The following is a 26575-nucleotide window of genomic DNA, read 5'->3' as shown; positions in this document are numbered from 1 at the left end:
TGTGAAAAGTGAAAAACATACAACTAAAAAAAAGATATCATTCACTAAATGCCTTAATTCTACATTAAATTCTACTCAGACTCATACACACTAGATAGATATTTTAATATGAAAATAATGAAAGATCAAATTTACTTCTGTAAAATGAGGGTTATAAATCCATACACAGGTTCAGTATTCAAAATGCATCCTCATCTCACAGCACACAGTTAGCATTCAACAGATAGCCTATTTATATTAAAAGCTGCAGGAAAGAACTTGCTCTTTAGTCCTGCTCCCTCTCTAGTTTTGTTTCTTGCTTGTGTTGACAGTGTACTAAAAAGTTCACTTATGACACCAAACAAAAAGCACAGAAAGTTACTAATGTTCATTAAACTGAGGCATCAGGAAAAGCCAAATACAAGATAGGCAGATGACACGAAAGCTTCTCTATACGAGGTTACCTTAATCCTAAAGTGCATTGTAGTTCAGCAACATGAATAAGTGCCCATTGAATGGAGAAGAATACTGGCCAAGGGCTGGCCTGGGAGGTTCACTAGACTCTATGCTATCTGTAATTATCACTGGATCTTATTTCTTTCACTTTTCCTAACTTCACAAGCCTGTTTTGACAGCAGGTGTAGAAAGATGGAGAGGTACTAAGTATTAGGGCAAATGGGGAAAGAAGCTAAAGGAGAAACAGGAATTATAATTGCTATAGGAAAGTAAAAAACATTTACAAGTAATTTTAATTTCTAAGATGGATGACAATTTAGGTACAGTATCTGGAGGCAAGCAGTTACAGTATCAAGGTGTTACAGGTTAAACAGGTAGGCAGATGAACATCACTCCCCCCACTCTGGAGAGAGAATCAGAAAAAAACCAAATCCAACCCCCTAAAATTCATGGGCTGAGATAAAAGACAGTTTAACAGAAAAGGGAAAAAAGAATTAGAATATAGGAAACAAGTGATGCACAATGCAACTGCTCACCACCCCTCAACCAACACCCATCCAGTTCCTGAGCAGCAGTCCCCACTCAGCTTTCCTCCCAGTTTATTTGCTGAGCATGACACAACATGGTATTGAATATCCCTCAGGCCAGCTGGGGTCAGCTGTCCCAACTCCTTGTGCACCCCCAGCCTCCTCACTGGGGTGCGGAGGACCCCAGGAAAAGCTGAGAAGTCCTTGACTTAGTGTAAGCACTGCTCAGTAGCAACTACATCATCACTGTGACATTATTTTCATCCTGAGTTCAAAACACAGCACTGTACCAGGTACTAGGAAGAAAATTAACTGTCTCTTAGCCAAAACCAGGACACAAGATGAGAGATTGTCCAATACCTTGTTTTGGTTGAACTAAGTAAAGCTATTAAAAATATTGCAACACTGCAGTACATTAAAATCAATCGTTAGACAGTGAAGCCTATATTCATTAATTATTCTCACTCATCTTGTTTAATTAAAAAACACAGAATTTTATGGAGAAGTTGTAAATATACAGAAAACAATCTAATCCACAGTAATATATAATCCAGACTTTAAATATTAGAAACAATACTTACATGAATGCATCATTTAGTAGAAATTTGTAATCGATCTCGTGAAAAAATGCATTATTTGCAAATTGCACTGCACTGTTTAACAAAAGTACATTCACTTGATTAACTTGTGCTTTAAGGTACACCTTTTTTATTTTACAAAACAAGTTCAGAGAAATGTTCATGAAAGTCATTAAAAGAAATGCTGAAATACACTGACTGTTCAGATGAACAGTGTTATTTATAATGTATGCACTGTTCTTGTATCTACTGTCAGTGTACCAAATCCACAGAAGAAATCATTTTGGTCACACACTCTGCAATGCTTTCACATTTCACTGGAACATTCTCCTCCCACTGTATTCAGGTATACTTTTAAGCTTCTAGTCAGGTTTAGACTCAAAAGCCCAGGTTCTGTAATCTCCAATTACTTTTGTAAGGTAAATCAGTAAGGTGTGCCTAATCACAAGCTTCTCACTTTCTCTACTTTAGAGAAGAGCTAAGCAAAAGTCTCTTCAAGTAATAAGCAACAACCTCTTTTAGTTTTTTTTAAGCTTACAACAGATGTATTCAACTGCTGTGTACTAGGATAGTATAGAAATGAAAAGCTTTGAAAATATTAGCTACATGACAAACTTAATCTCACTTGACAGAATGAAGTGTTTACAGAAGATAACAGTTTATAGTTGGAACACAGATAGACATGAGATTCTGAATCCATGCTTCAGTTTTTCATGTCTTTCTCAAAATGAAATTTCCTTCCTCAGTCTGTCTCAAGGCACTATTTTCAGCTATTAACGATTACTTCCTAAAAACCTTAAATCAGAAATTTTGAAACCCACGACATTCAGAATATTTTGAAATCAGTTCTTTTAAAGCAAAATGTCTTAAGAGTCTCAGGACTGGTATATAGAACTTAATTTCTAGATTTACATTTGTGACATGTAATATCAATACTTTGTTTCAATACTTTAGAAGTCAGTATCAGAATTTTGGCTTAAATATCTATCACATCTACTGACCATGCAAATAGTTTGGCAAACAGTACTTTTAGATGGACTTGAATCCCTTCTTAAGTTGCCTTCTAGCATCTCTTTTCAGAAATTAACTTTGAAAGGCCTTTGTTAGAAATTTCCTTCATAATCCTTCTACAAGACATTCAAAGCAGAGTCCTCCTCTATGCTCTGTTAGGCAGCTCTCTCCCAACATCCTTTTTTCAGTTCTCCCTGCAGTGTATACAAAGGAGTACCTGCCAATGCTGGGTCAGGCTGTGTGCCCTTCAGGGACCACACACTTGTTACAGGCTTTCCAAGGAAACTATCTCTGTTCTCCTCAGTAACTTTCACTAAATCACTTCACATGCTTTGGCTAAAGCTTCCACTTCCATTAAGTGGCACTTAATAATGAACTTTAGTAGAAGTTTACAACGAATTTGAAAAAGTATTATGAGTTATGGAATGTTTCGCACAAGAAGGAACTCTGAACAGTCAACAACTGGTTATGTCACTGTAATGGCTGGACTTGAGGTCTTTTCTGACTTCAACAATTCTGTGATTCTATGATTTTAATTCATGAAGAGACAACCAGTTGCTTAAGTGAAGAGTAGTAGCAAACTAATGTGTCAGCAGGAAACAGGGAATAAGTAAGGCTTACACTGCATTCTTCAGTGCACAGGCAACAAATGTTTGATATAGACCTTTTCAAGAAAGCTTGGGTACAAGAAGAATTTTCATTAATAGCATCCAGGAGCTCCAGCTGGGAAGAAGAGCAGCGTAAATAACCAAAAGTTTCTACACTATGTCAGTGAGGCTGCCTGTAGCCAAGACCATGCTCTGAGAATTAACTTGGTTTCTCTGTCTCCCAGTGTGTAGTGTAAACATACTATTATTCAACTTCAAATTTTTTCTTGAGAATGACTTTATACAAACTGAACAACATCTCCACTGTATGTTTTTTTCCCAGTTTACATCATCTCAGCCTATAAATTTATTGCCTGAGTTCAGATCTGATAAGGTACTGATGTATGTAAACTTGATGCTTTTACAACCTTTCTGCCACCAAGATAATTTTATTAGGTCTGATGATTAGGTACTGGATTCCTTTGTGTCACTGCATTTTTTTTCCACTAGGTCACATACCCTTCACTGCTATTATTAGGGATGCATCATGACTGTATAGCATTTTGCCAGTTTCCTGTAAGAGCTGTTCCATATCTTGAAAAGTTTATAGTTTAAACAATACTTGACATGCAACTGCAATATGGGTTTTGTCAAAAAGACAAAAAGTACTACTAAAAATCATTTTTTAAAATACAAGGGAAAACAAGAAAGGAAGCTTTGAGAGTAAAAAGTTTCAAAGATACAAAGTTACATAAAATTAATTTAAAGCCATGACTTTCCTCTAATGTGACTAGCAACTTGGATTACTAAAATGTTGTTTCAACTATTTCATTAGTCACTTACACTTCCCATTAATAAAATGGAGAAACCAGACGCTTTGGTTATTAAGATCAAATTTCCTGTTCTGTCCCTCACATATTAGTACAAATGCTTCAGTATTTGGGTTAGACTCATAAAGGAAGCATAATTTTAAAAGTGTTAATAGTTAATCAAAATAATAATAAAATTAAAATGTAATTAGGAAAAAACTTCAAATCACAAAGGAACAAACTCTTGCTTTAGGTAAGAAGGGAAATGTCTACTAACACACAGTGTCTGCTGTGTCCACTGTGTGACAAACACTTTCACAGTATGGCTACAGAATATGAATACCCCAGTTTTTACACTGAAACCCACAGCACAATCTAATTGTAAGAATGGACATTCATGTGGTGCATACGTGGAAACAGTCATGGTGATTGTGTGTGGACACAGTGCTGATTTTTGAAAATTGCTGGTATAGCATTAATCAAGCCAAAAATGATTATTACTTTCAAAAGTCTAATAGTATAAATTGAAGTAGAATCAAGTTACTAAAAGTCAGAAAAATCTGCCTCTACAATCTTCATTGGTAAATCCTTATTAACTATAGGTATCTGGGAAATTACCTGAGAAGAGGTAACAGGACAGACAGAAAACAGCAACAGAAACTATGAAAGAATACTTTTCCTCGTTTCGAACACAATACAAAATCGCAGCTGGCTTACAAAACAGTGACAGTGTGAATTAGTCATTACCAACTACAGCATAAAATTCAATTGCTTCATTCAAAACCACAACGTGATGCTTTGAGCTACCACTTTGCTTGCAGTCAGATAACCTTCTCCTGAGTTTTTGAACAGGAAACAAAGCAGTGACAGCTAAACATTCAGCCACTCTTGCAAGCATGCCTGCACACTCAGACTGGGTGGCTAACACATACCGTCATTTATCTGCTATAGAGTTCCTTCCTCACGCAGGATTTGAAAGTGGTATACCTCTGTATAGGTTTGTAGCCCTGTGGAGCAGAAGATGGAGAAGTGCGCAGATGCAGACAACATGTGAAGGCAGCCAGAGGTAAGCATGAGACAACGGTATCATGAAAATACAAAAAAATGGCTTTAAGTGACAAATAGCTAGGAGATACAGTACAGTATGTGTTGTGCAGAACGTTTATGATTTAGTCATTAAGTTCCAAGTCTTTCAGTTTAAAAATGGGATTTATAAAGGAAAGGGAATATTCCTATATATTTCTAAATTAATAAAAACAAAGGAAATAACTAATTTAACTGAACTTTAAGCAAAAATAAAGCTTTTCATGTCTGAACATTTTAGTAAGTTTATGGCAGTACTCTGAATGACCACCTGATGGCAGCTTAACATATGACTTGGTTTCAAACTACTAAAACCAAAAACAAGGTTTCAGGTTATGCTACTAAATTGTAGAAAGAGAGAAATGTCATTTGATAAACTCTTTAAGACGTTTACTTTTCCAAAACTGTATTTAAATTTATGTTAAAATGAATATTTATTATGTTCCTATAAAAGGTAGCACTTGATCCTCCCCAAGTTTGTAAAGTCATGGCTAAGCTTTTAAATATGACAAACTTGGTAGGTTCTGACTGATGTTTCAGAGCTCCATTTTCGTTGGACTTGTGTAACTCTTTGCTCTTTAATATGTTTGCTTTAGTCTGACTACATAACCACAAAATGCGCTTTTCTAAAATACCTGGTCTTGGTACCAAACGCTGTTATGCCCTGAAGATTCTGGGCAAACATTTTAGCAAAACAACTTTTAAAAATGTTGAATTGCTAAGTATAAGATATTAACTGTAAAATCATACTTCAAATCGTAGGCCTAGCTGAAACTGTTATTTTTGGATGTTTTTAGAGTGACAATCAGACACTACATTGATTTGGATAGATGTTAATTGTGGGATACTTTACATTAAAATTGGGCATTTATACTTTGTAAACAGGTTTCTATTTCTCATGGCAAAGATTTCTATTCTGCTACAAAATACTGCATAAGTAGAAGCTGTTATGACCTTTTATCTGTATAATGGAACTGACCAAATCTTTGTATGGATGGAAAACACAGTTATTGATAAAGAAGAGGTTAGTGATTTGTTAGTTTTGATTTAGCACCAAGACAACATTTGTGCCTCCACACTGTAGGAGCAAGAGGGCAATTTTCACTTGTTATGGACACATTAAATATTGTTTCACTTTTAATGTACAAACAACAGGAAGCAATCAATGACACCTTCACCAATTTGTTCTGTGAAAAAGGTTCTTACTTGTTTTCTACTTTTCATTCTAAACCAAGACTGGAGTGGGTGGTGGGTGTTTATTAAACTGAAAAGGCAAATTTCTGCAGAATTTTTACTACTACCCACTCTTGGAAAAATCAGTGTTTTGTAACACTTATGAAAACTTACTGGAAATTGTAGTTCCTCAGTTTGGTACTGTAATTGTCTCGTAATACTACTGATTAATGAAGAGAATGCATTTAACAGAATGAGAGGACCAAATCATGATGAACTCCTATCCAATTTGGGAGGTATTTAGTATCTTATTAAAATTAGACATGTAATTTTGAAAGACTGTTATTCTTCTGAATGTTCTTGGCTATTCCTTATAGTTCTTTTACAGTCCACTGGAATATTTTATAGTGGTCTAGGGAAAAGAAAGATACATTCATGAGACTGAATAGTGCTGGATGATACAGATTTTTTAGGATTATATGTGATTTCTGTCATGCATTTTGTGAAATAGAAACATATAATACAAGAATTACTTAGTAAGCAGACCATTTTCTGGTAAATTAACATACACTGCACACTTACAATTAGTAAACAATTAAAACACACAGCCAAACATCTCAAAACAATTATGAAACAATCATCATTCCCACACCGTATTAAAAGGAACTGAGGACCAACAAGGAAATAAGTTTGTTACAAATGCAGTGGTTGTTATCCACATTTTATGTTCTATCATAATATTACAGGAATAACAAGTAAACTATTAAACTCAACACCACAGAAAGTTCTAACACTGTATTTAGGAAGCTAACTAAAATAACTGAAATTAAATTACAGAAATAACATACCGAAATGTGAATCTAAGAACCATAATACAGCTTAAGATTTATGTCTAAGTGATAAGGTTGTCAGTAAGAACACCATTTTATGTTTAGTTAATGTTAACCCCTATCATATATATAAAAAAAGGCTTTTGTTGATCATACTCTAATTAAAAAAATATTCTGTTACTATAAAATTCCCCTGGCGCTATACCGAACCTAAAGAGGGCAGCAAGGTCTACACATTCATCATTGTTCCCTATGAAAATTTTCTGCAAGTAATTTCCTGCCCTCTAGCTTATTATAATTATTATAATTGAATGTATTATATGCAAGGTTTAATTATCAAAAGCAACTCTGAACTAGAATACAACACTGTTCATCACCACTGATTCTTTATTTGAAAATTTAAAACTATCTTCTGCTGCAACTCTTTCCAACTGTTATTATCAACACTTGCTATTTTATGTCTTATAATAGCCAGTGTTTGACCTTTACTAAACTGCCAGAGCTTGAGAGAGACAAATTCTCTTTTCTCTGCAAGCAACCCAGACATAATTGCTACTCTTGTTAAAATTCTTAATGCTAATCTATTAATCAAACAGTATGGATGAAATGACAGTATGCAGAGGATTTCTCATCTGTGATTTGGTTTGATAAAGGTGTATTGTATCCTCTATGTATTGCTTTCTAGCAAAAAAAAAAATCAAGAATTTAGGAAGGTTTTTATCTTACAGACTGCTTCAGTATTTCTATAAAACACATGCACTGCTGGTTTGAAATCTACATGTGCTAAAGATGCTAAAGTAGCGGTAAGTAGTAAAGTCAACTAAGGTAACTATAAAAATTAGAATCCTTACCCTGAACCCTCGATTGAGTCTGTCTTTCATAATCCCAATAAATTCTTTATAACTCAGCTGGTCATCTCTGTCGACATCAAAAATCTTGAACACTGTGTTCACCAAATGTGGTGAAAGCTTCACACCTGTGGCTACATACACAGCACGTTTGAATTCATCTGCATAAGGAGAACACCAGAAAAAAAATTTTAAAACCCACTGAGTTAATGGTACTTTGTGGACAACATACTGTGAAATACAAGTAAACTTTTGAGTTCTCACATTTAAACACTAAATGTGAAAGTGTGAAAATTGGGACTGAATTTTACAGTTCTGAATCAAGTAGTTCTCAACTGAAACAAAATGACACTGCTTAATTGGTATCAACTATTTTACACAAAATATAACAGTTCATGTACTACACTACATGCAGTAACAAAACCAGAAGATCATATAAGTAAATCTATGTCACATATGTGGGATTTATTTATTTGACACAAAAAAGAATCCAAGAAATACAGCACAGAGAAAATGATATAATTCTTTGGAAGGGACATGAGGTAGGACTGTGCTGGTGTTACTTTGTCAGACTGAAGAGGCTACTTGAGGAGAGCACACAAGTCTTACCACATATCATTCACCTTGCACCCTCAAGCATCACAACTCTTTTATTAAGGATTTTTAGCCAGTACATACATGGCTAGTTCTTTTAGCAGCCACATACTGGTTTCTTAAAAAAATCTAATCCGCTTCAGACCTTCTGACACTGTTTCCTTCTGCAACCTTTGTAGAAACCAGATTCCAGATGCTCACTTGTAAGGAAATGCTTTTGTTTGCCTTAGTCTGATCTCTTACTGGTGTCATCAAGTGCCTCAACTCTTGTATTGTAGGATTTGATGAACAACTATTCTGCTTTCAGCTTATCCACCACTTATATGACTTGGCAAAATATCCCTTATGATATGATTGAACCTTCTCCTCTTAAAGCTGGAGTCCTACCCTTTTTAGCCTATTACTGGAGACATTAAAAGTACAAACTAGGAACTACAAAACATTTTTGCATTTTTGTCAATATTTCTATATTGTTATCAAGGGTTTTTTTAAAAAATATAAATAATTACCTTGACCTATGGAACGACTTGCAAAATTATACATTTGCATTGCAATTGTAAAGTCTTCTAGATTGTTCAAGAACTGGAAAAACGATCTAAATTCCTCAAAGGTGATACCCTAAAAAAAAGAACAACATGCACCATAAGAATTATCAGTAGTAGGAACAACTGAACACACAAACCTTGCAGTTATATATGTCTACTTCATTTACAAACAGATACACCTATTAAAAAAAGAGAGATTTCTAGTAAGATTCAATGAAGTAAAGAATTGGAGTCCCTTGAGGAATGCAAAATGTCTTCCTTCTTTGCAACTGCAATGGACAGCAATTTTCACCAGAGAAGTTGAAAATACTGTTCCATTGTTCAAGGCAGTATTTAAGAATTCCAGGATTTATTATGACACAACACAAAGTCTAGGTTTATATGAATAGTGGAGTATGTTTACTACTGAAAACCTGCAAACCACTATTAAATATATGTGAGTGCATGTGCTCACATAAATACACTGAATGAATTCACAAATACATATTATGATCTACCTTAAGCCTGTACTTTAAGGTGAAATTTTTACATATCCAGATTTAAACATGCAAGTCTCTTCAGCTGATACTCCAAGAATCAAGTACTACAGGGCTTGTTCAGCTTTTTAAAAAAATCCTTTGCATTTTGACCAGACTTCAGAATATGTTCTGTGAAAGTTTCTTTGAAAACACTGTTAAAATAGCTTACTTTATCCTCTTTCCTTATATTTGTTCTGCTCTTCTCTCAGCTACAAATCCAAAGACCTGATATACTATCTCTAAATCAATTCTAAAAGAGACCTTAAACTGAGACTTTGAATTAAGCCTGCATGACTTTTGCTTTCCCTATTAAACTGTCTCTATTTCAACCCACAAGTTTTCTCACTTTTACCATTCCAGTTCTCTCCCTGATCCTGCTGGTGGGGGAGTGAGCGAGCAGTTGTGTGGGGCTTGGTTGCTGGCTGGGGTTAAACCATGACAAAAAGGAAGCTAACTTTTTTATTTATAGGAACAGATTATATATTACTACAGCAAGGAGAACTCATATTAACACACCAGTGCTGCTAAAAATGCATAGCCTTTCTTCAGGAGCTGATATCTGTAGTAATTCAAGATGCCAGCTTAAATGAATCACTGCTTGGCATCTAGTTAGTAAAAGGAGGAAAACATCTTGTGAGCAGGCAGCATGCCAGCTGAATATTTTAATGTGATTACAATATGGCAAATGATCATCATGTTGCTTTAGGGGCTTCTTCATATGGGGCCCTGAAAGATTAACATCGCTAACTGTGAGAGTAGCTGCCTATTACTTTACAGACTCGACTAATTTTTCTTCTAAATGGAATCCTCTGGTTAGTATTAGTATTGCAGCATATCACTGTAATAAAACAGAGATCACATTCTATAATTTTCAAATTTAATGTTATTACAAGTATAAGAAAGTACAAATGTATGAACAATGCCTCCATGGCAATAAGAGGCAAAATACCATTTTCAAAATGAGAATGTGACCAGCATAAGAGATGCCACAGGGATTCAGTTTTTTCACTGTACTAACACCACATTTACAGAAGCCAGTGATACGAAGCTATGAAAAACAGCAGTGTCTCGTTTCACCTAATGGAGGTGAACATATATATGCCATTCAGATATATGTCACTGGTCTTGTGCCAACATATTCCCAGAATGCAGCATAAGGAAACCTGTGAATTAGTGACACAGCTTTCTACATGAAAGTTTTCCCTGACTGATGGCTCCACCAGAAGTCAAGAAGAGGAAACTACTGTGGAATACTTGCTATCAGAATGGTGACATTGGAAGACTTAGAGAACCTCCAAAGAATACTTCCTCGTGTTCAAAAGAAAGTGTCTGTACTTGTATTTACTTAACCTTACCTTTGTCATTCAAAGTATTTCTCTATACCTACAACTGTCATTATTTTCAGTTTTCCAAGTGATACTTCTATCATTGTTGCTATACAAGCCCAAGAGTGAGAGTTTTGTAGTTTTTGTTTTTGTTTTTGTTTGTTTGTTGGTTGGTTTTTGTTTTGTTTGTTGGTTTTTGTTTGGTTTTATTTGTTTGTTTTCAGATTTCCATCTTGGAACCACGCAGAAAGAGCTTTTTAGCAGTTCTGTTGCAGTATCTTGTCTCTGAATAATACCTTTAAATGGCAAGTAGAACTGAGCGCCTCAGCAGCTAGACCAGGAACTCAGAAAGGGTCACTGAGCAGGAACTGACACCAGTTTTACCACTGCATCTTATGCCTAATCAGGTGAAAAGAGACAACCCTGCTTCCATCTTTCACTCCCCTCTTGTATTTATCTCTCAGTGGCCCTAACTGCTGTACAACCACAGGAAGAGTCAGATAATCCAGACATCTGAAGAGAAAACTTGATTTTTGGAGTGGGCTTCTTTCAGGTCAGTTGTCTGATTTTACTTACTGTGAAGACTGAAATTACAATTTCATTTCTCAAATCGACAGAACCAAATAAACCTGTCCAAATCTATTTATTACTTTTCCTCACGAGCTCTGCTGTCAATGCCATTAAAGTATATAGCTATTGAAGAGTTAGATTTCTAGGACAGATGAATCTGATCTCCTTCTGTAAACACAAACAGAAGAAGTATATCCAGAACAGCCCTTATTTAAAGGGCTACTTTTAATGTTATCCTATTGGTTGCCACTACATTTCTCAGATACACTTCTAATGACACCTTTGTTGTTAAACAAATGAAGGACTATCTACCTCATGTATTTTACTGTTTATATTATTATTTCTGTCTCTTCAGTCATTAATATAAACCACAAACCAACAATAATTATATACAAGTGATCCATTATTAAGACTATAAAACAACTAGACAAAAGGTGTCAGTGTTATTCTGAAGAGGTGCTGGTCCAGTGGTAGTGCAAAAAAATAGTAGTAAAAAAGAAAGAAAGGGGTTTATAAATACTTCACTGCTAGAAAATTGCTCTTTTTAAAGTTGTATGGTTTATACTATTTAAACTATATTTTTATGGTTTACGTAAACTTCAAAAATATTACTAGCTAAATCCTATGGAACACAATTGTATCCTATTTACTCTTCCACTTTTTATTCAGCACGTAATCTGAAAAACAAGACACACACCTTATGATCAGAATAAAATCCTGGTACTAAGTAATTCAGTGACAGAATCTCATTCAGTCCAACAAGGCTATGTTTTCATCTTAGTGGGACTGCATGCTGTGGCCCAATGCTAACAATTACCTTTTCTTCTGGAATACTGCAGCGCATGTTTTCCAGGTAACTTGATGTATTTTCCACATTTGTATACCTCAAAAGAATATGGGCAAAGTCTTCCTCGCTGATTGTGTTCATCCCATTAGAGTAGGAAAGGAATTCTATCTCGAGAACCTCAGTTTGTAGGTTATCCATAAATCTGAAGCACAAACAAACATGAAGAAAGCATTACACTTTCTATTTCTGTTGTTCATGTTCTTAACAGACTGGTAAAATATTAATCAAGTAACACTACACAAATTAGTTCTCCTTTTGCAGCGCAGAAGGTAAATCCCTTATCTCTGTTGACATATTTTCTTATCAATACAATGATCTTAACAACGATGAAACATGTTAGTAAGGATTAAAATTAGTTAATACTTACATTTTTAATTTAATTCTAGTTTATATTTGCCCGATTTTCTTCTTCAGCAGGTCACTGATCTTTGTTTGTATATATTAAACTCAAAATTCCATCATGGTACTAAATAATTCCCAACATATATTCCCCGTGTAGTTACTTACAGTTTGCAATTTAACCTTACCTTTGTCTTTTTCACAAGCCAACTATGATGAGATCTTGCAGCCTTTAAATCTAACCTTTTTTGGTTGTTTGTTTGTGTTTTTGTTTTGGTTTGGTTTTGTGTTTGTGTTTTTTTTTGGGGGGGGGAGGTGTTGGTTTTTTTTTTATTGTAAACCAGCTGCCTACAAAAAGGATATGTAACTTCCCTAATTCTGCCTGATGACCTGGTCATACAACGAAGAGGGAAATTATTTCTCTGGTCACAATAGTGTACTGGGAGTTCATGTTCATCTGACTGTCACACAAAACCTGTAGCAATTTAACATTTTACCTTTTGAAAAGTTACCTTTACTGCTTTCTATTTTGAACTCAACCATGATTTGATTTGATGATACGGTTTTTTATATTCTGTGAAATACCGAATATTTCTAATGACTTCTCATTTAAGGCAAAATATTTTGAAAAATACAAATTGATTGGAATGCACAGTTAAGTGATAAAGACAATAGGTACTGGGAGTATTTAAAGCACATGGTTTTATTGTTCTGTTTTGATGGCACTCTCCCTATATTTTTAAACTTTAAAATTCTATTTTTGCTGTCATAATAACTAAGTCAATAGCTTCCACTGTGTTTTCACTTCTACCCAAAGAAGTTTGATCTAAGGTGTCTGCATGATATCTTCAGAAAATCTTTGCATAAAAAATAAATCAAAACAAAGAAAGAGTTCCTACATACCCATAAGGGCAGGGCTGGGATATAACCTCTCCATCCCAAACTAATTATGCCCACAAGTGCTAACAAAATTTGCCAATGTGGCAGCATTAGAAGATGAGTTTTTATTGTTTTATTTTGCTCTTTTTATATATAACACATAGGGAACATAAACCTTATAAATGTGCCTGCATAAGCTATGGGTATAGTAATATAATACACATTAATTAGAAGAACAATGCAAATATTTTTTACAGGGAATTAATAAAGTTGAGACTCACCTATAAAAATCTTCAAAGTTCAGTTCAGCTTTCCCTTTTTTGCCGAAAAAGTGTACAAGCAGTGTAGTATCTGACAGTGAACTTGAAATATCATCAGCACGCTTAAATATTAGAAGAAAAAAATTAAAGGCCATGATTAGATCAGATACAGAAGTATAATCTGAGAATGCCTATCACAATAAACCTTTCTACTGAAAGATTTTGTATTTTATGTTCATCGTATTAAAGGTTTTAGTATTAAAATCCATTACATTAACTTTGCCATGCAATTTTCACACAAAAGTGGTGTTACCTGTTAATTGCATTTAGTAAAAAATACTTAAACAAGCAAAATAGTATCATGGAAACTGCAATGAAAGGGGCAAAGCATGATAAATAAAGCCAGAAACTCATGAAAAAAAAAATGATTGTCAGCTGAGGTAAACAATAAACATAATTTCCTTTGTACACAATCTCCTTTCCTTTCTCCTATACAACTACAAAGAACTTAAGGGACATTACGTCATATACTCATATTTCAATATTAAGTATGGGACTGCATTCCAAAACCACTCACATCAATTACATATACATTATACTACAGTTTAAATTTTATTGTCCAAACATATTTAAAAAACACAGAGTCATAAGATATTTTGAAATAATGAAGTAATATTTTGAGTCATTCTCTTAAGAATGTTCCACATCTGCAGATAATGTGCTCTCTGCATAGAACAGGAATTTCTGAACATGTATTAATACTTTTTCCTTAATAACAGAAAACTTTGAAGGCCAGAATTGGAACAGAAAGTCAACTGATTTTGACCATTTGTAATAGCAAGAGTTGTAAACAGAAGTTTACACAAAACAGAAAAGTAAAACAGAACAAAACAGACAGAAGTAACTATCATCTGTGTATAGTGATTGCACAGCATTCCATTTTTTCCACTACATATTCATTGATTGCCCTAAACTATTGTGTACACGCATTGATTTTACTTCTTTTACAAAGAAACTCTTGCTACATAGAAGAGCTAGAAGAATAATTCAGTAATAAAAGGCTCTTAAATAAGCCATAGTATTCCAACATGGCAGTGTCCTTCTGGAATTAATGGGCATCTTGCCAACATTTGAAATACAAAAAGTAATGTATTTAGTCTCCTTACTGCACCTGTTTAGAGAGAAACTTTTGTCTAAGCTCTCATTTTTCTTACAAAGACAAGATTTTATGAAAAGCAAAGAGTGGGAAACAGTAGTTTCTGCTCTTCCTAGGCAAGCTACCACCCATCAGGAAGTTTTTCTGCTGACTCTAGTGTTACAGTATAAAACAGAATGCACAGTAAAGGAACACAGTAAGTATTTGGGAGATGTAAAAGTACTAATTTTTTAGTACTTTTAATCACCGTAATGGCAGATTTTAAACCTATGAGATTTACCATAAGTATAGAAAACTCTTTATAAAGATCTGCATGTATAAACCTGTAAGCTGCACTCGGAGTCCTATAAGTTTGATTTTATTTCATGACTGAACAGGCTATAAATTTATAAGACAGAGAAATTCCACTTCCCAGTGAAGAAATCAGGAAGAAATTTTGAACAATATGGAATAGTTCAACATCATGAAAAACCATTTCATATCTGCAATCTCTGAACTATACTATATTAATTTCCAATTTACATACTGACTTGTAAAAAAAGTAAAATGCCATATCCATTAAGAGTATTTGTGTATCAACAACAAGGGAAAACATGAGGCAGTAACAACACAAATCCTTTCCTTTCACCATCCAAGATCTAAAGAAATGAGAGAGACTTTTCTGTTCTTTAGTATAATCAGTTTAGGATTCTCAAGATTGTATTTCATGTACCCTACCTTCCTCTTTATTCTCATATTCTTCTCCAGGGAGAAATAAGATGACAGTGTATATAGAGGTAGAGAGATATTTCATGCCCTTCAATTAAGACAGCTCTGCTCTTCAAGTGAGCAAACTAATTCAGAAAAGTAATCACTATTTGTCTTTTAATATTGTTATCCTCCACTACAGGACACAATATACTGAAATGCAGATACCCTGATTTCTTATGTCTTTTAAGCAATTAAATCCCTAAGCACATTCAAACAATTTCCCTCAAGTACACTGAAAAGATATCAAATGTTAAATTACAGCCTTTCATCTTGCAAAAACATTTCAAAACCTTAGACTTAGGTTGCATTCGCCCATATCTAAAGAACCATTTAAAAAAAATACAATCTGTAAGTCTTTTCACAGTTCCCATTTGGTTGGCCTCACTAAATGAAAAAAACCCAAACAAAAACGTCACTGCAGAAACTCAACCCAGTATGCTTCTCTGCAGAATTGCAGGCAACTGAAAAGTGTTCCTGTGCACCACTGAGAGCATTAAATAAATTCTCTCTCTTACGTGGTTAAGGATAAAACCCAAAGCCTTAATCATTTAAAGCTACTGTTTACTGTTCCTGATAAAACAATTTTTTTACTTTAGATCAGTGAAAATTTAATGACCACACCTGTTTCCATGTACACAAATATGAGCCTCAATTTTGATCAAATACATTTTGCAGTCATTTAAATGAGAATAAAATCCTGCTGATTTGTTTTTACCTTTACACTAACTGTAATACAAACACAGGTAAAGAGACAAACAGGAGACAAGTGTTTCAATCACATTATTGGCTTGCTGCATAATGGCAACACCTTTTCTTCTGAACTTACATGGTCTAGTAACCATGGGGGTAGTGGATCAAGGGTTGGACTTGATGATCTCAGAGGTCTTTTCCAACCCATCTGATTCTATGATTTCCTAACCTGAAGTGCATTAAATCTATTTATTTGATATTCTGAAAAGTTAATTTCAAGCTTGTGATTAAAGAGGGCTGAATAAAAGTAGGTAACACTTATGAGCATTAATTCCACTTGTAGCAACATATTCTGATAATTATGCATATTATTTAATAAGAGCTTTCTTACTGCAAATTCTTGATTTTTCAATAGTGACAAATAATGACAAACTGATTTTCAGTTTCACTTAGTAATTCAGGAATAAACCCAAAAACTGAATTCAGTGCTAAGTGGCACATTCCAACAGGATGGTGTAGTTACTAAATCAGTAAGAGCAGAAACATTATTGCACACTGTCCTGGAAAGACACTACAAGTGATGAGTAACTTTTCTCCACAAAGAGACATTTCCAGTTGTTTCCCACAGCAACAAACTTTATTTACCCTCTTTTTCAGCTTACACATATCCTTCTCAAAAGCCTGTGAAACAACACAGACTCAAGTGTCACCAAGCTTTATGCCACTTTCTTACTACAAACAGCTATAGTATTATTCAGAGTACCTGGGTGTCAGAGATAAGAATGACAGATATGGATGACAGTCAGCTGGCTCAAAATTAAACCAAACGACATAAAGATGAATATGGTGAGAAGTGGGAAATCGTCAGTGAAGAAAATGCAGAACATGTTTTTTCTTCATAAAATGATTTACAAGTGAGCAAAGAGGCTTTATATGCACTTTACAGAGACTTGAAATCGATGCTGAGCATAGCTGCTGCTAAGCTTCCATACACTGTAGTTATAAATATTAGTCTGAGGCATCAGGTATTAAAAAACTTCTCTCTTCAAATTAAATGCATGTAGAGATTACCAAATGTAAATCCATCTATACTTGGGACTGAATTCGTAAATGGTCAATGAAAAGAGCAGCCTTCTCTCCCCTCTGTCTCCCTCAGCTGACTGGACAAGAGCACTGATATTCTGGGTTTTAAAATTTGGTGGAATAAACAAAGACTAATAACTGGACTAACAGTTCAGGAGCTCATCAATGTAAAACCAAGGAAAGGAAGGCAGGGTAAACTGATTTATTGCAAGATTACTATGTATGTGTTATTACCATGGATATTGGTATAAATATTGTTATAAAACTCAATTCTGTAAACTACATTTTGTTTTGTTCAAGGGCAAATGAATGCAAGCAGAGAGAAATACAGAAAAGGCCTATTTGACACCTGGGAAGTGTAGGTTTTACTTTAAGAGAAAAATCAAGTACCTTGTTTGGTTTATGATAATTAAAACTGAGGGATCTTACTACATTTATAAACACAACTATGAGTAAGAAGATTAACACTAAAAAAGAAAAAACCCTATGAAAATTAAGGAACAACAGACTGGTATAAAGGGACTATCAGTAAATTTAGCCTGGAAATTAGAAATAAGTCCATTAAAGTCCTCAGGTTATTCAGTAGTTTCTGCAGAGGAACAGCGGGGACAAAACACTAATTACTTCTAATATGAAGCACACATTGCTTACGAACCAAAGAAAAAGACTCTTTTACCCTGGAGGTCTGTTTCAGTTCCTGGTTCTTTTCTCATTATGATCCTGCTTAGGAAACATGGGACTTAGAGACCGGTCCTTGGGGAGCTAATGTATGTCCTTTAATGCCACAACCAGTAGAGAAGTCACTCTCACTGCATGGGGCACAGAAAAGCCTAAATGATCTAGTTTTCTGACCCTCTGAAATCACTGATACAAATGAATGTCTTACCCAATTATCTGAAAGCAGACCATGAAACATTAATTATTAGAATTTTAATCAGTATGGAAATTAATTTCACATCTCAGTGATATTTGTAGACCTCCATAATGATTGTGTAACGTTAAAAAAGACTGACTAATGTTTTGGTTACCTTAAAACATTCCTGGTTTTCTCCAATAATTAAAAAAATCTTTCCATAATACTTTTTGTGAAGATAGGCCAAGATAACATAAAAAGTGCATTAAGGACATAAAGCTTAAAGTGCCACAACTCTCATTAAAGTTGTCATATCACTAGACCAAGTCTAAACGACAAAAGTTTATGGAATTACTTCTCCAACTGTGAAATACCATCACTATTAGTGTTAGAAAATGCTTCTTATAGTGAGGACTGAAGAGGACTTGATCTCCCAACTCTTTCAAAAGGTAAATTTGCTTTTTCCTGGAAATTACAACTTTCAGTTATTGAACTGCAGAGAACCAAATGCCTTTTATCTGAGAACTTTCAGGTTTAAAAAAAAAAAAGTAATTAAAAGGAAGAGAAGAAATAAAGGTGCATAAAATAGGAAAATATTCAGAACAGAAATAAATAAATAAAATAGCAGTCTGTTTATGGACCAGAGACAGAGGCTGTCTTATACCTCTGCAAGGTCTGAAAAGAGTGCTTGGCTTGTGCTACGTCTCAAAGTATCCCAGTAGCTTCGGGGGACAAGGTCCTCTCCTTCAGTTTTAAGAACCTGCAGTTTCAAGAAGCACAATTGTTTGAAAAACAAAGAACAATAGAAAAACCACTTATAAACTTTAAAATATTTTCCAACTGATCTTCAAAAGCATGGTTTGGTTTCCTTGCTTTAAACAGAAATTTCAATCCAGTTAGATAACACTCTACAAATGAAAGGAACACTGGCCTATTACAGCTACTTGCTTAATACTATTGGTGGTGCCGAAAGTATCACCAGATTCCACTTTCCCAAGCAAAATAAATTAGAGAAAACATAAAGTGCAAATAGTTATTAATATAGTAATTAAAAGTATACTTATTAAAAGTGAAAATGCCCATTTAAACTCAGCATTTTGCTGTTGTTTTTTCTAGTAATTATATTTTGCCAAAAAAGTAATAATTTATAACTTATAAGAAATGTGTTTTATCGTTGATCAAATTATAAATATCACCATACAACTAGTTATATAAAAATAATTTCATCCAATAATCAGGATGACATCCTTGCACTAAAAAGAAAGGCAGTAAGTTCAACTAATAAGCCTATTAAGGTTCAACTTCAACAGTAATATACTTGTCTGGAAAACACTGTGCACATCTGATGATCAAACTTACCTTGTCCAGTGAATGAACAGCACCTTATTCTTTCATGCATACAATTCTGTAATTATCTATCTTAAATATTCACTGAATTTGTTCTCTTACTGGAGATTTACTTTAGTCAATGGAATTAGTACTTCTGGGTGTGCACATTTTATTTTCATTACATGCATCTCATCATAATTATCATGTTCTGGTTGGCATTTGGTCAGTGAAAGCACTCATGCAATACATGCTGAAGCAGTCTTAGACACAAATGCAGTATGCACCAGAACATGGCTGGAAAGAATTTGCAAATGAAAATACTAAAATATTTAACCCATTTAAAACACCACTCAATGCTTTCTATAGTCTATAGACCATAACACTTTTCAAAAAATTAGAATTATTTCATAAAACAAAGTGAGAAGGGCCCAACACAGCATCCTGGACTATCCCCGAATTTTAGGGTTGCATCTCCTTGGTCCTGAGGATCTTCAAATCCACTGGACATCAAGGGAAACTGAAAAGGCTGCTACACTTCTTGTTTCAGTAGGAGAAATAGAAGACCCAAAAATATCAATTTTGGGGGTGAGGGATTTATGGGATACTGTGAATTCCTATACACCTGAGCTTCCTTAGCATGGAGATCTCCATTCAGATAGTAGGAAGGCAAAAGAAAGATGGAAAACACCTGAACATCATCTTGATAAAGTGTTTGGACATGGCTGGAGTCTAGAAGGAGGATTTTTAATGAAGCTGAAAATTATTGTATGAGTAGAATGCCTAACTAGTTTGGTTTCAGTTTGAAATAGGCAGCAGCAGCAGAATATGTTAACCACTGTACAGAATGTTTCACTGCAGTAAAGACTGATCTGAAATCCATTGAATCATAACGCCTTACGTATTCTATTACATTTTTCTCACAACGTCCTGTCAATTGCATCTTTTAATTCAACAGACTTAATTCCTGCATATTGCCCAAATTGTACGTGCCAACTTCACAGGAAATGAATCTGCACATTCCTGTAATTGTATAAAGAAACAAATTTTAGAACTGGAATTTCACTAGTCATCTAATTTCCATAGATTGCATCCTCTCACTTTGAATATCACAATAATCATACCAAAACAAGATCAATTCTTCTATTTAAACAGCAAATCAATCTGGGTTTTTTTTAAACAGTTTTACGTCTGCCATGATCCAAAAATTTATGAGGTCAAGATGAAGACATTAAAATCCTAGATCTCTCTTGTGCTGATTCTCTCTCCCACCTCTCAGAAATTATTGAAAAGAAGTTTACTGTCACCTACATAATACAGGGACTATTTTCTGTATAATCCACGTATTTGTTCTGTAAGTGAAGCACAAAACCAGGAGAGCTCTCTTCAGGTTCCCTTTTTGGGGGAAACAAAGAGGTAAAGGATTCATTTGACTAATTATTACTTCTCATTATACATAAGGAAACAAGAACTAGATCAAATGACTCATGCAGGATGACTTAATTTACATACATTAATTCAAAACAAGTCTATAATTTATTAAAATGTATTTTTAACTTTCCCTTAAAAATATTGTTTCCTTCATATATAAATAAAGAGAACAGCCTTTCCTCCTGGTAGGCTTGCCTGTTCAGAATGTGTGCAATGAGCATGCACAATCTCTTACACAAGTAAAGATGCCTCACATTTTTACAGATTAGCAGAAGTAATTTACATCATGAAAAAGATAAATACAGTAACTTTTCTTATAGCATATTATTTTATCTCACTGGTGAAGACTGCATCAATTGAAAATAATTAGAGTACATACACTGTTAGTAGAAGTTTGATATCCATAAAGTTGAAGACGCTGACATACAGCGAAAATGGGCCAAGCCAAGTATCACATGTCAGAATGAAGACAAAAGAAGGGAGACAAAAAAGACAACAAAATAGGTTAAAACAAGCAAATCTTTACTTTCTATACTACTAGTCTTTTTGGTTTTTTGTTTTCAAAATGACAGTGAAGAAAAAATGGTTTATTTTCAATCTCATGCTAAAAATTTTCACAAGAGAAGTATGGATTTGTAGAAATTACTCTCAGGAGAAACATGCAATTTCAAAATCTTTGTTTTCCAAAAGCTCTTCCTTTGTGTGTAAATTTCCTTTGTTCAAAATAAACAGCATGTCAGAGATGCAACAACTGACCCAGCACTTGAAAAGCTGAGCAGGATAGGTCTCTCTGGGTGGGAAGGTTTAAAAAAATTCAAAATTCTTACTGATTTCAGGGACAAAGAATTGAGATCAAGCATCTACAGTCGCAAAAGGATAATGGATACTGTGAGAAGTTCTGTGCATGTGTCAAAATGTTTCTTATAGTAACATTTTTTTCCATAAATATGCAAATTGCAAATGAATGTAGTTTGTTCTGCTGTGGGCTTGACAGACATTCGTGCCCAATTTTCACTTTTCCAGCAGTAAAATAAGTATCTGCTACTGCTACCGCAGACTCATTTATTTCTGACTTACCTTTCTTATGTCCATAAGAAATGCAAATTTGACATCATGTGAGTATGCAATATTCCATAAAAATCTATTCAGATTAATATATACAACCAAAAATATTTTGCATTGGTCATAAGGCTTATTTAGTAAAGACTTAAATTTGAAAATAAAATCTAAGTTCACTTGTAGTATTTCATAATCTACTTTAAAACTACTCTATTGATAACAAGCATCAGGATCAGTACATCTACATGAAAAGCTTTAGTTAGTTATGAAAGCAAGAGTCTTGGTCTTGCCACCAAGCTCTCTCACTGGTCATTACTATTCACTTTTCCCTAGATTTAAAGACTCCAAATGGAATCAATAGTACTGTTGTAATATGTCATAAACATATTTAAACACTATTTTTTCCTTTATATAAGCCACTTACTTTTATTTTTCAGCAACTGCAGTTTAGGATAAACGGTTTTTTTCTATATATAGGGTTATGCATATTCTTTTAACAATATGAATTTAGTGTTTAAAAAATCTAGTGATTAGTGAAATAGATACACACACAATTTTGTCCTACATAGAAGAAAGCAAACCAACTCCCAAATGCAACTATTCTGATTTTACTTACCAGCATTGCACGTTTTTCTTCATCTCCTCGTTTTTCTCTCTTCTCATTTTTTTTCCTGAAGATCTCTTGGAGCTAAAAAACAAACCATTTTATTCCTATTTAGTGTTCAGGCTATACTGCATGCATAACAACCTTTCATCACAAGGTAACTACAAACAGGATTAAAATGTAGCTCTTTACTAAAATATCAGTGTTTCAATGATGCTTTATTGTTCATAGTCATGCCTTTATATTATTTCTGTGACTTAAACCATCCCACAGAAAGGAAAAAGGAAATATTTTTTTCCACAAAGTAAGGCTAATGATTCTACTTGGGAGCACAATATTAAGAACATCCTATTTAGCCAATCTGACCTATATAAAAAGGGGGAGTTCCAGCCTTTTTTACCACCTCAAGGCATGTTCTTTCTTGTTGGGTACTAATTAGTATCTCTGTGCTTACGCAGTCAGCTGGATCAATCTTTTTTTCAAACTGTTAGTTTCCAACCTGATCAGTTCTTAACTCCTGCTGGCACAAGGGAGGGGTAGAAACACCTGGTGAGGGTGAAACATTCCCCTTCAGCAGCAACAGACTACTACTCAAGAGTAATTTATCAAGTACCCTTCTTTTTTCAAGTCTGTTCAAAGAATACCTTCAGGTCTTGTAAAATACCCCTTTCACAACTATCTCAACATTAAGAGCTTTAAACACGACTTCTGAGAAAACCTCAAATACAAGATTTCAAACATAGATTCTTGAGGATATTTATTTTTGTAAAATCTTCAGAGTATGAACTGGTTTGTACTTACCAGTACTTACTTTGTAAGTATCTGGTTTATTTAGATCTTTTAATTTACTGCAATACCTATTAATATTCCCAAACCATTAGAAAAAAGTGTGTTTATTCTTCATAGCAAGAGAATGTAGTATTAACTATGACATCATCTAGATCTCTACCAGTCAACTTCAGTGAAAATATTGCAAGTGAAAATATTGTACTGTCACTTGTAGCATTTGTTATCCTCTAAGTGAGCTGGAAAAAGAATAAATACTGCAGCTGACAAATTCATCCTATCTGGAATATGGTATTTTCAGAACCAAACACCACGGCATACAGACACAATTGTGGCAGTCCTTTCAAAGACCCGATTTTACCTACCAAGAGTCTGATAAAACCTGATACTGTAATGGCATCCACACAACTCCCCAGGGATAGGAATGTGAAACATAAAGTGTGTGTGATAAATTTTGCAAGGAAATGTTCCAAACTAAATTTCAGGATATCACTATTTCAGAGAAGGCAGATGCCTAGGACAAGGGGATCAGCAAGCTTTACTGCAGGGGTATGACAATATTGAAACAAAAGAATTCGGTGTTTAGTAATTAAGTAGCAAAACACATTTATAAAAAACATTTTACGAATTAAGAAAATTGACTACAGTGTTCTGGAATTTCCTATAAGGCAAATATAGACAAGAATATTTTGTGTGTCACTATGCCTATTTCTGAGTATGGATCAACTTATAGACCTTGATTTTTTTTTTTTCTAATTTTTAGCAAAGCTACAGGCCCAAATAACTGTAATTTATGTTGACAAGGAAAGAGTCATGACAGGACATCTACCTGCATGGCCTAGAGTATTACACAGTTTGCAACTCAGAACAATGGAAAGAAAAGAGTTACATGAAGAGAGAGAAGTAGAAAGAAAGTCCCTTATGAAAAGTGAAGAGACAAGCCATCAAGCAGGAACGAAGAGTGGCAGTAATTGAAAAACCAAAAAAGACTGGTAAAAAGCAATGCATCCTTGGATTTTCCCTGCCACAGAGGCAAAGGGAGTAGGATCCTGTTGCATACATCATTAAAGCACTTGCTAAACTTCTAGAAATGGATCTTTTGTTCAGAAAGGCTGCTATAGGATACCAGTGAGTAAAAAAGTGAATTCAAAAAGGGTCTGGGAGTACTTTCATAGGAACACTGTTTGAAACAGGATAATGGGACTGACTGCTGAAGCCAGCAAAAACAGGATCTCCTCTAACAAGGCAACACAATCCGTCTGTTCCCTGACCTCACCACTATTACATAAGCAAAAAGGGAAGCACAAACACCATGGACTTAGTTTACAAAAACACTAAAGCTTTTATCAGAAAAATTAAGCATTTTTTAACTCTTCACTACACATACTATTCTCCTCAAGAATCACCCAACATGTGATCCCAAAACAAAGCTCTTCAAAGTCTCTTTATTTGCAAAACTGAATAGTATTAATTGTACTTCCAATTTTGTGTTGATAGTTGCCTGTAATCTACGGATTAATACTTTCCAAATGCTGGACAGAGTTCAAAGGCTATTTCTCATGTGTATTTACTGCATTTATTTATAAGCTCACCTACACAAAACTCTGTGAAGAAAAAATTTATGTATTCTGCAAATGCCTTTTTTTACAAGCATCTGATTCAATTCTTATATATATTTTATTAATCATCTGTACTTGTTCAGTAGAAAATAAAGGTCTTGTGAAGTTTACACCACTAACCACAAAATTTTAGATGTTAATTTCTAGAGAAACTGAATTAGATATATGTATAGTATGTTTTATTTAATTATAAATCTTGTCCAAAGCAGGTGATAGTGTCCCCTTATGTCAGTCAGTATTTTCAGGTTACTTGCAATTATCAGCAGAATGACTGGCAAAGGGAAGTGGTCTCCCAGGAAAAGAGTCTTTTGCAAGTCTCTTATGATTATAGCAATTAAGTAACTCTGCTGACAATTGATATAGCTATATTACTTTAATAGCCTAACTATATGTGAATGTAGTAGCAATTAAAAAGATACAGAATAAAAACTGGAATTAAGCTTCAAAAATCATTATATACAACACATTCATGCACTGTAAGAAGGAGCTACTCTTCAATTTACACTATAATAACCATGCATATTAAATAAGGCAAATAAACAACTGCACTCAGTGAAAAATAGCTTGTAGGCTCATAACTATTGACATCATCACATTAGTTTCAAGATTACTTCAAAACCTGGAAATATACGTACCACTAAGAATTCCTTTTTGTCCACCATCTCATTGCCATCCGTATCAAACATGTTGAAAGCAATTCTAAAACCTGCATGTGGCTCTGCCAAAAAAATCCCATTCAATTATTTGAAAGAAAGCAAATATAAAACCCCAAGAAATTATTCAATATTCAATGTCCATTTATAAAAGCCATACCCTCAACTAATCTACATCAGTACATTTGTGTACATAGTAAATGCAGATCGTAACATCTGTAAAATAGTATTACCCATGTTATGCCAACAGAAGGAATGCTCACAAAAGTAGAAATAGAACATGAAATATCCAAGAATAATATCTCACAGTAATGGCTGGTTAGGTAGTTAAGAGTGTCCATAGGCAGAATCCATTTTATGTTACAAAACCAGATTTGTAGAAAATACATTTCCTATGAAAACACAGTGTTCTAAAAGACACTTTTAAAGATCTTGCAAAAAAGTTACAGGATGGAACAACTTCTGATCAAAATAAATGCTATACAGAAAGACATACAGCATCTTCTTGTTTACATGCTTAGAGCCATTGACGTTTGAGACCAGGTTAGAATTTTAGAATGTTAGAAACATGGGGACTTGGAAGGTAACGGGAAGTGAAGCCTTTAGCCAACATTTTGGTGATACTCAAGAGATCTAAAATACGGATGATTTATGGCCAAAAGTTAACCCAGGTAACAAAGAAGTAACAGAAGAACATCCACTGAGTTGGAGCTGGAGACAGTAAGAGTTCAGGGTCAAGCTCCTGCTCTGATTCATAACAGGAATCCAGATCACGTCTGATAAATACCCACTAATGAATCCAACAGA

At 34.3% G+C, this 26575-nt stretch overlaps 1 protein-coding gene across 3 annotated transcripts in view; it reads right to left on the bottom strand.

The window, feature by feature from the left end:
* Positions 1-26575, bottom strand: part of MICU3 (mitochondrial calcium uptake family member 3) — a 48556-nt gene that overhangs the window by 3277 nt on the left and 18704 nt on the right. The window contains exons 6-14 of one of the 3 annotated variants that reach the window (XM_050337606.1): positions 25751-25833; positions 22723-22794; positions 21427-21465; positions 18955-19050; positions 13780-13880; positions 12251-12422; positions 8985-9093; positions 7885-8042; positions 4880-4954 (exon numbers count right to left, since the gene is read on the bottom strand). In XM_050337606.1, coding sequence (XP_050193563.1) covers positions 4886-4954; positions 7885-8042; positions 8985-9093; positions 12251-12422; positions 13780-13880; positions 18955-19050; positions 21427-21465; positions 22723-22794; positions 25751-25833 — 899 coding nt within the window. In that variant the 3' untranslated portion in view covers positions 4880-4885. The remainder of the gene's footprint in view (positions 1-4879; positions 4955-7884; positions 8043-8984; positions 9094-12250; positions 12423-13779; positions 13881-18954; positions 19051-21426; positions 21466-22722; positions 22795-25750; positions 25834-26575) is intronic. The other 2 variants (XM_050337605.1, XM_050337607.1) reach the window with 2 other exon arrangements.

This window comes from Myiozetetes cayanensis, unplaced genomic scaffold (genome assembly GCF_022539395.1).
Source record: "Myiozetetes cayanensis isolate MyiCay16 unplaced genomic scaffold, myiCay2020 scf7, whole genome shotgun sequence".
Taxonomy (NCBI): domain Eukaryota; kingdom Metazoa; phylum Chordata; class Aves; order Passeriformes; family Tyrannidae; genus Myiozetetes; species Myiozetetes cayanensis.
This window is presented reverse-complemented; position numbering and strand designations above follow the sequence as displayed.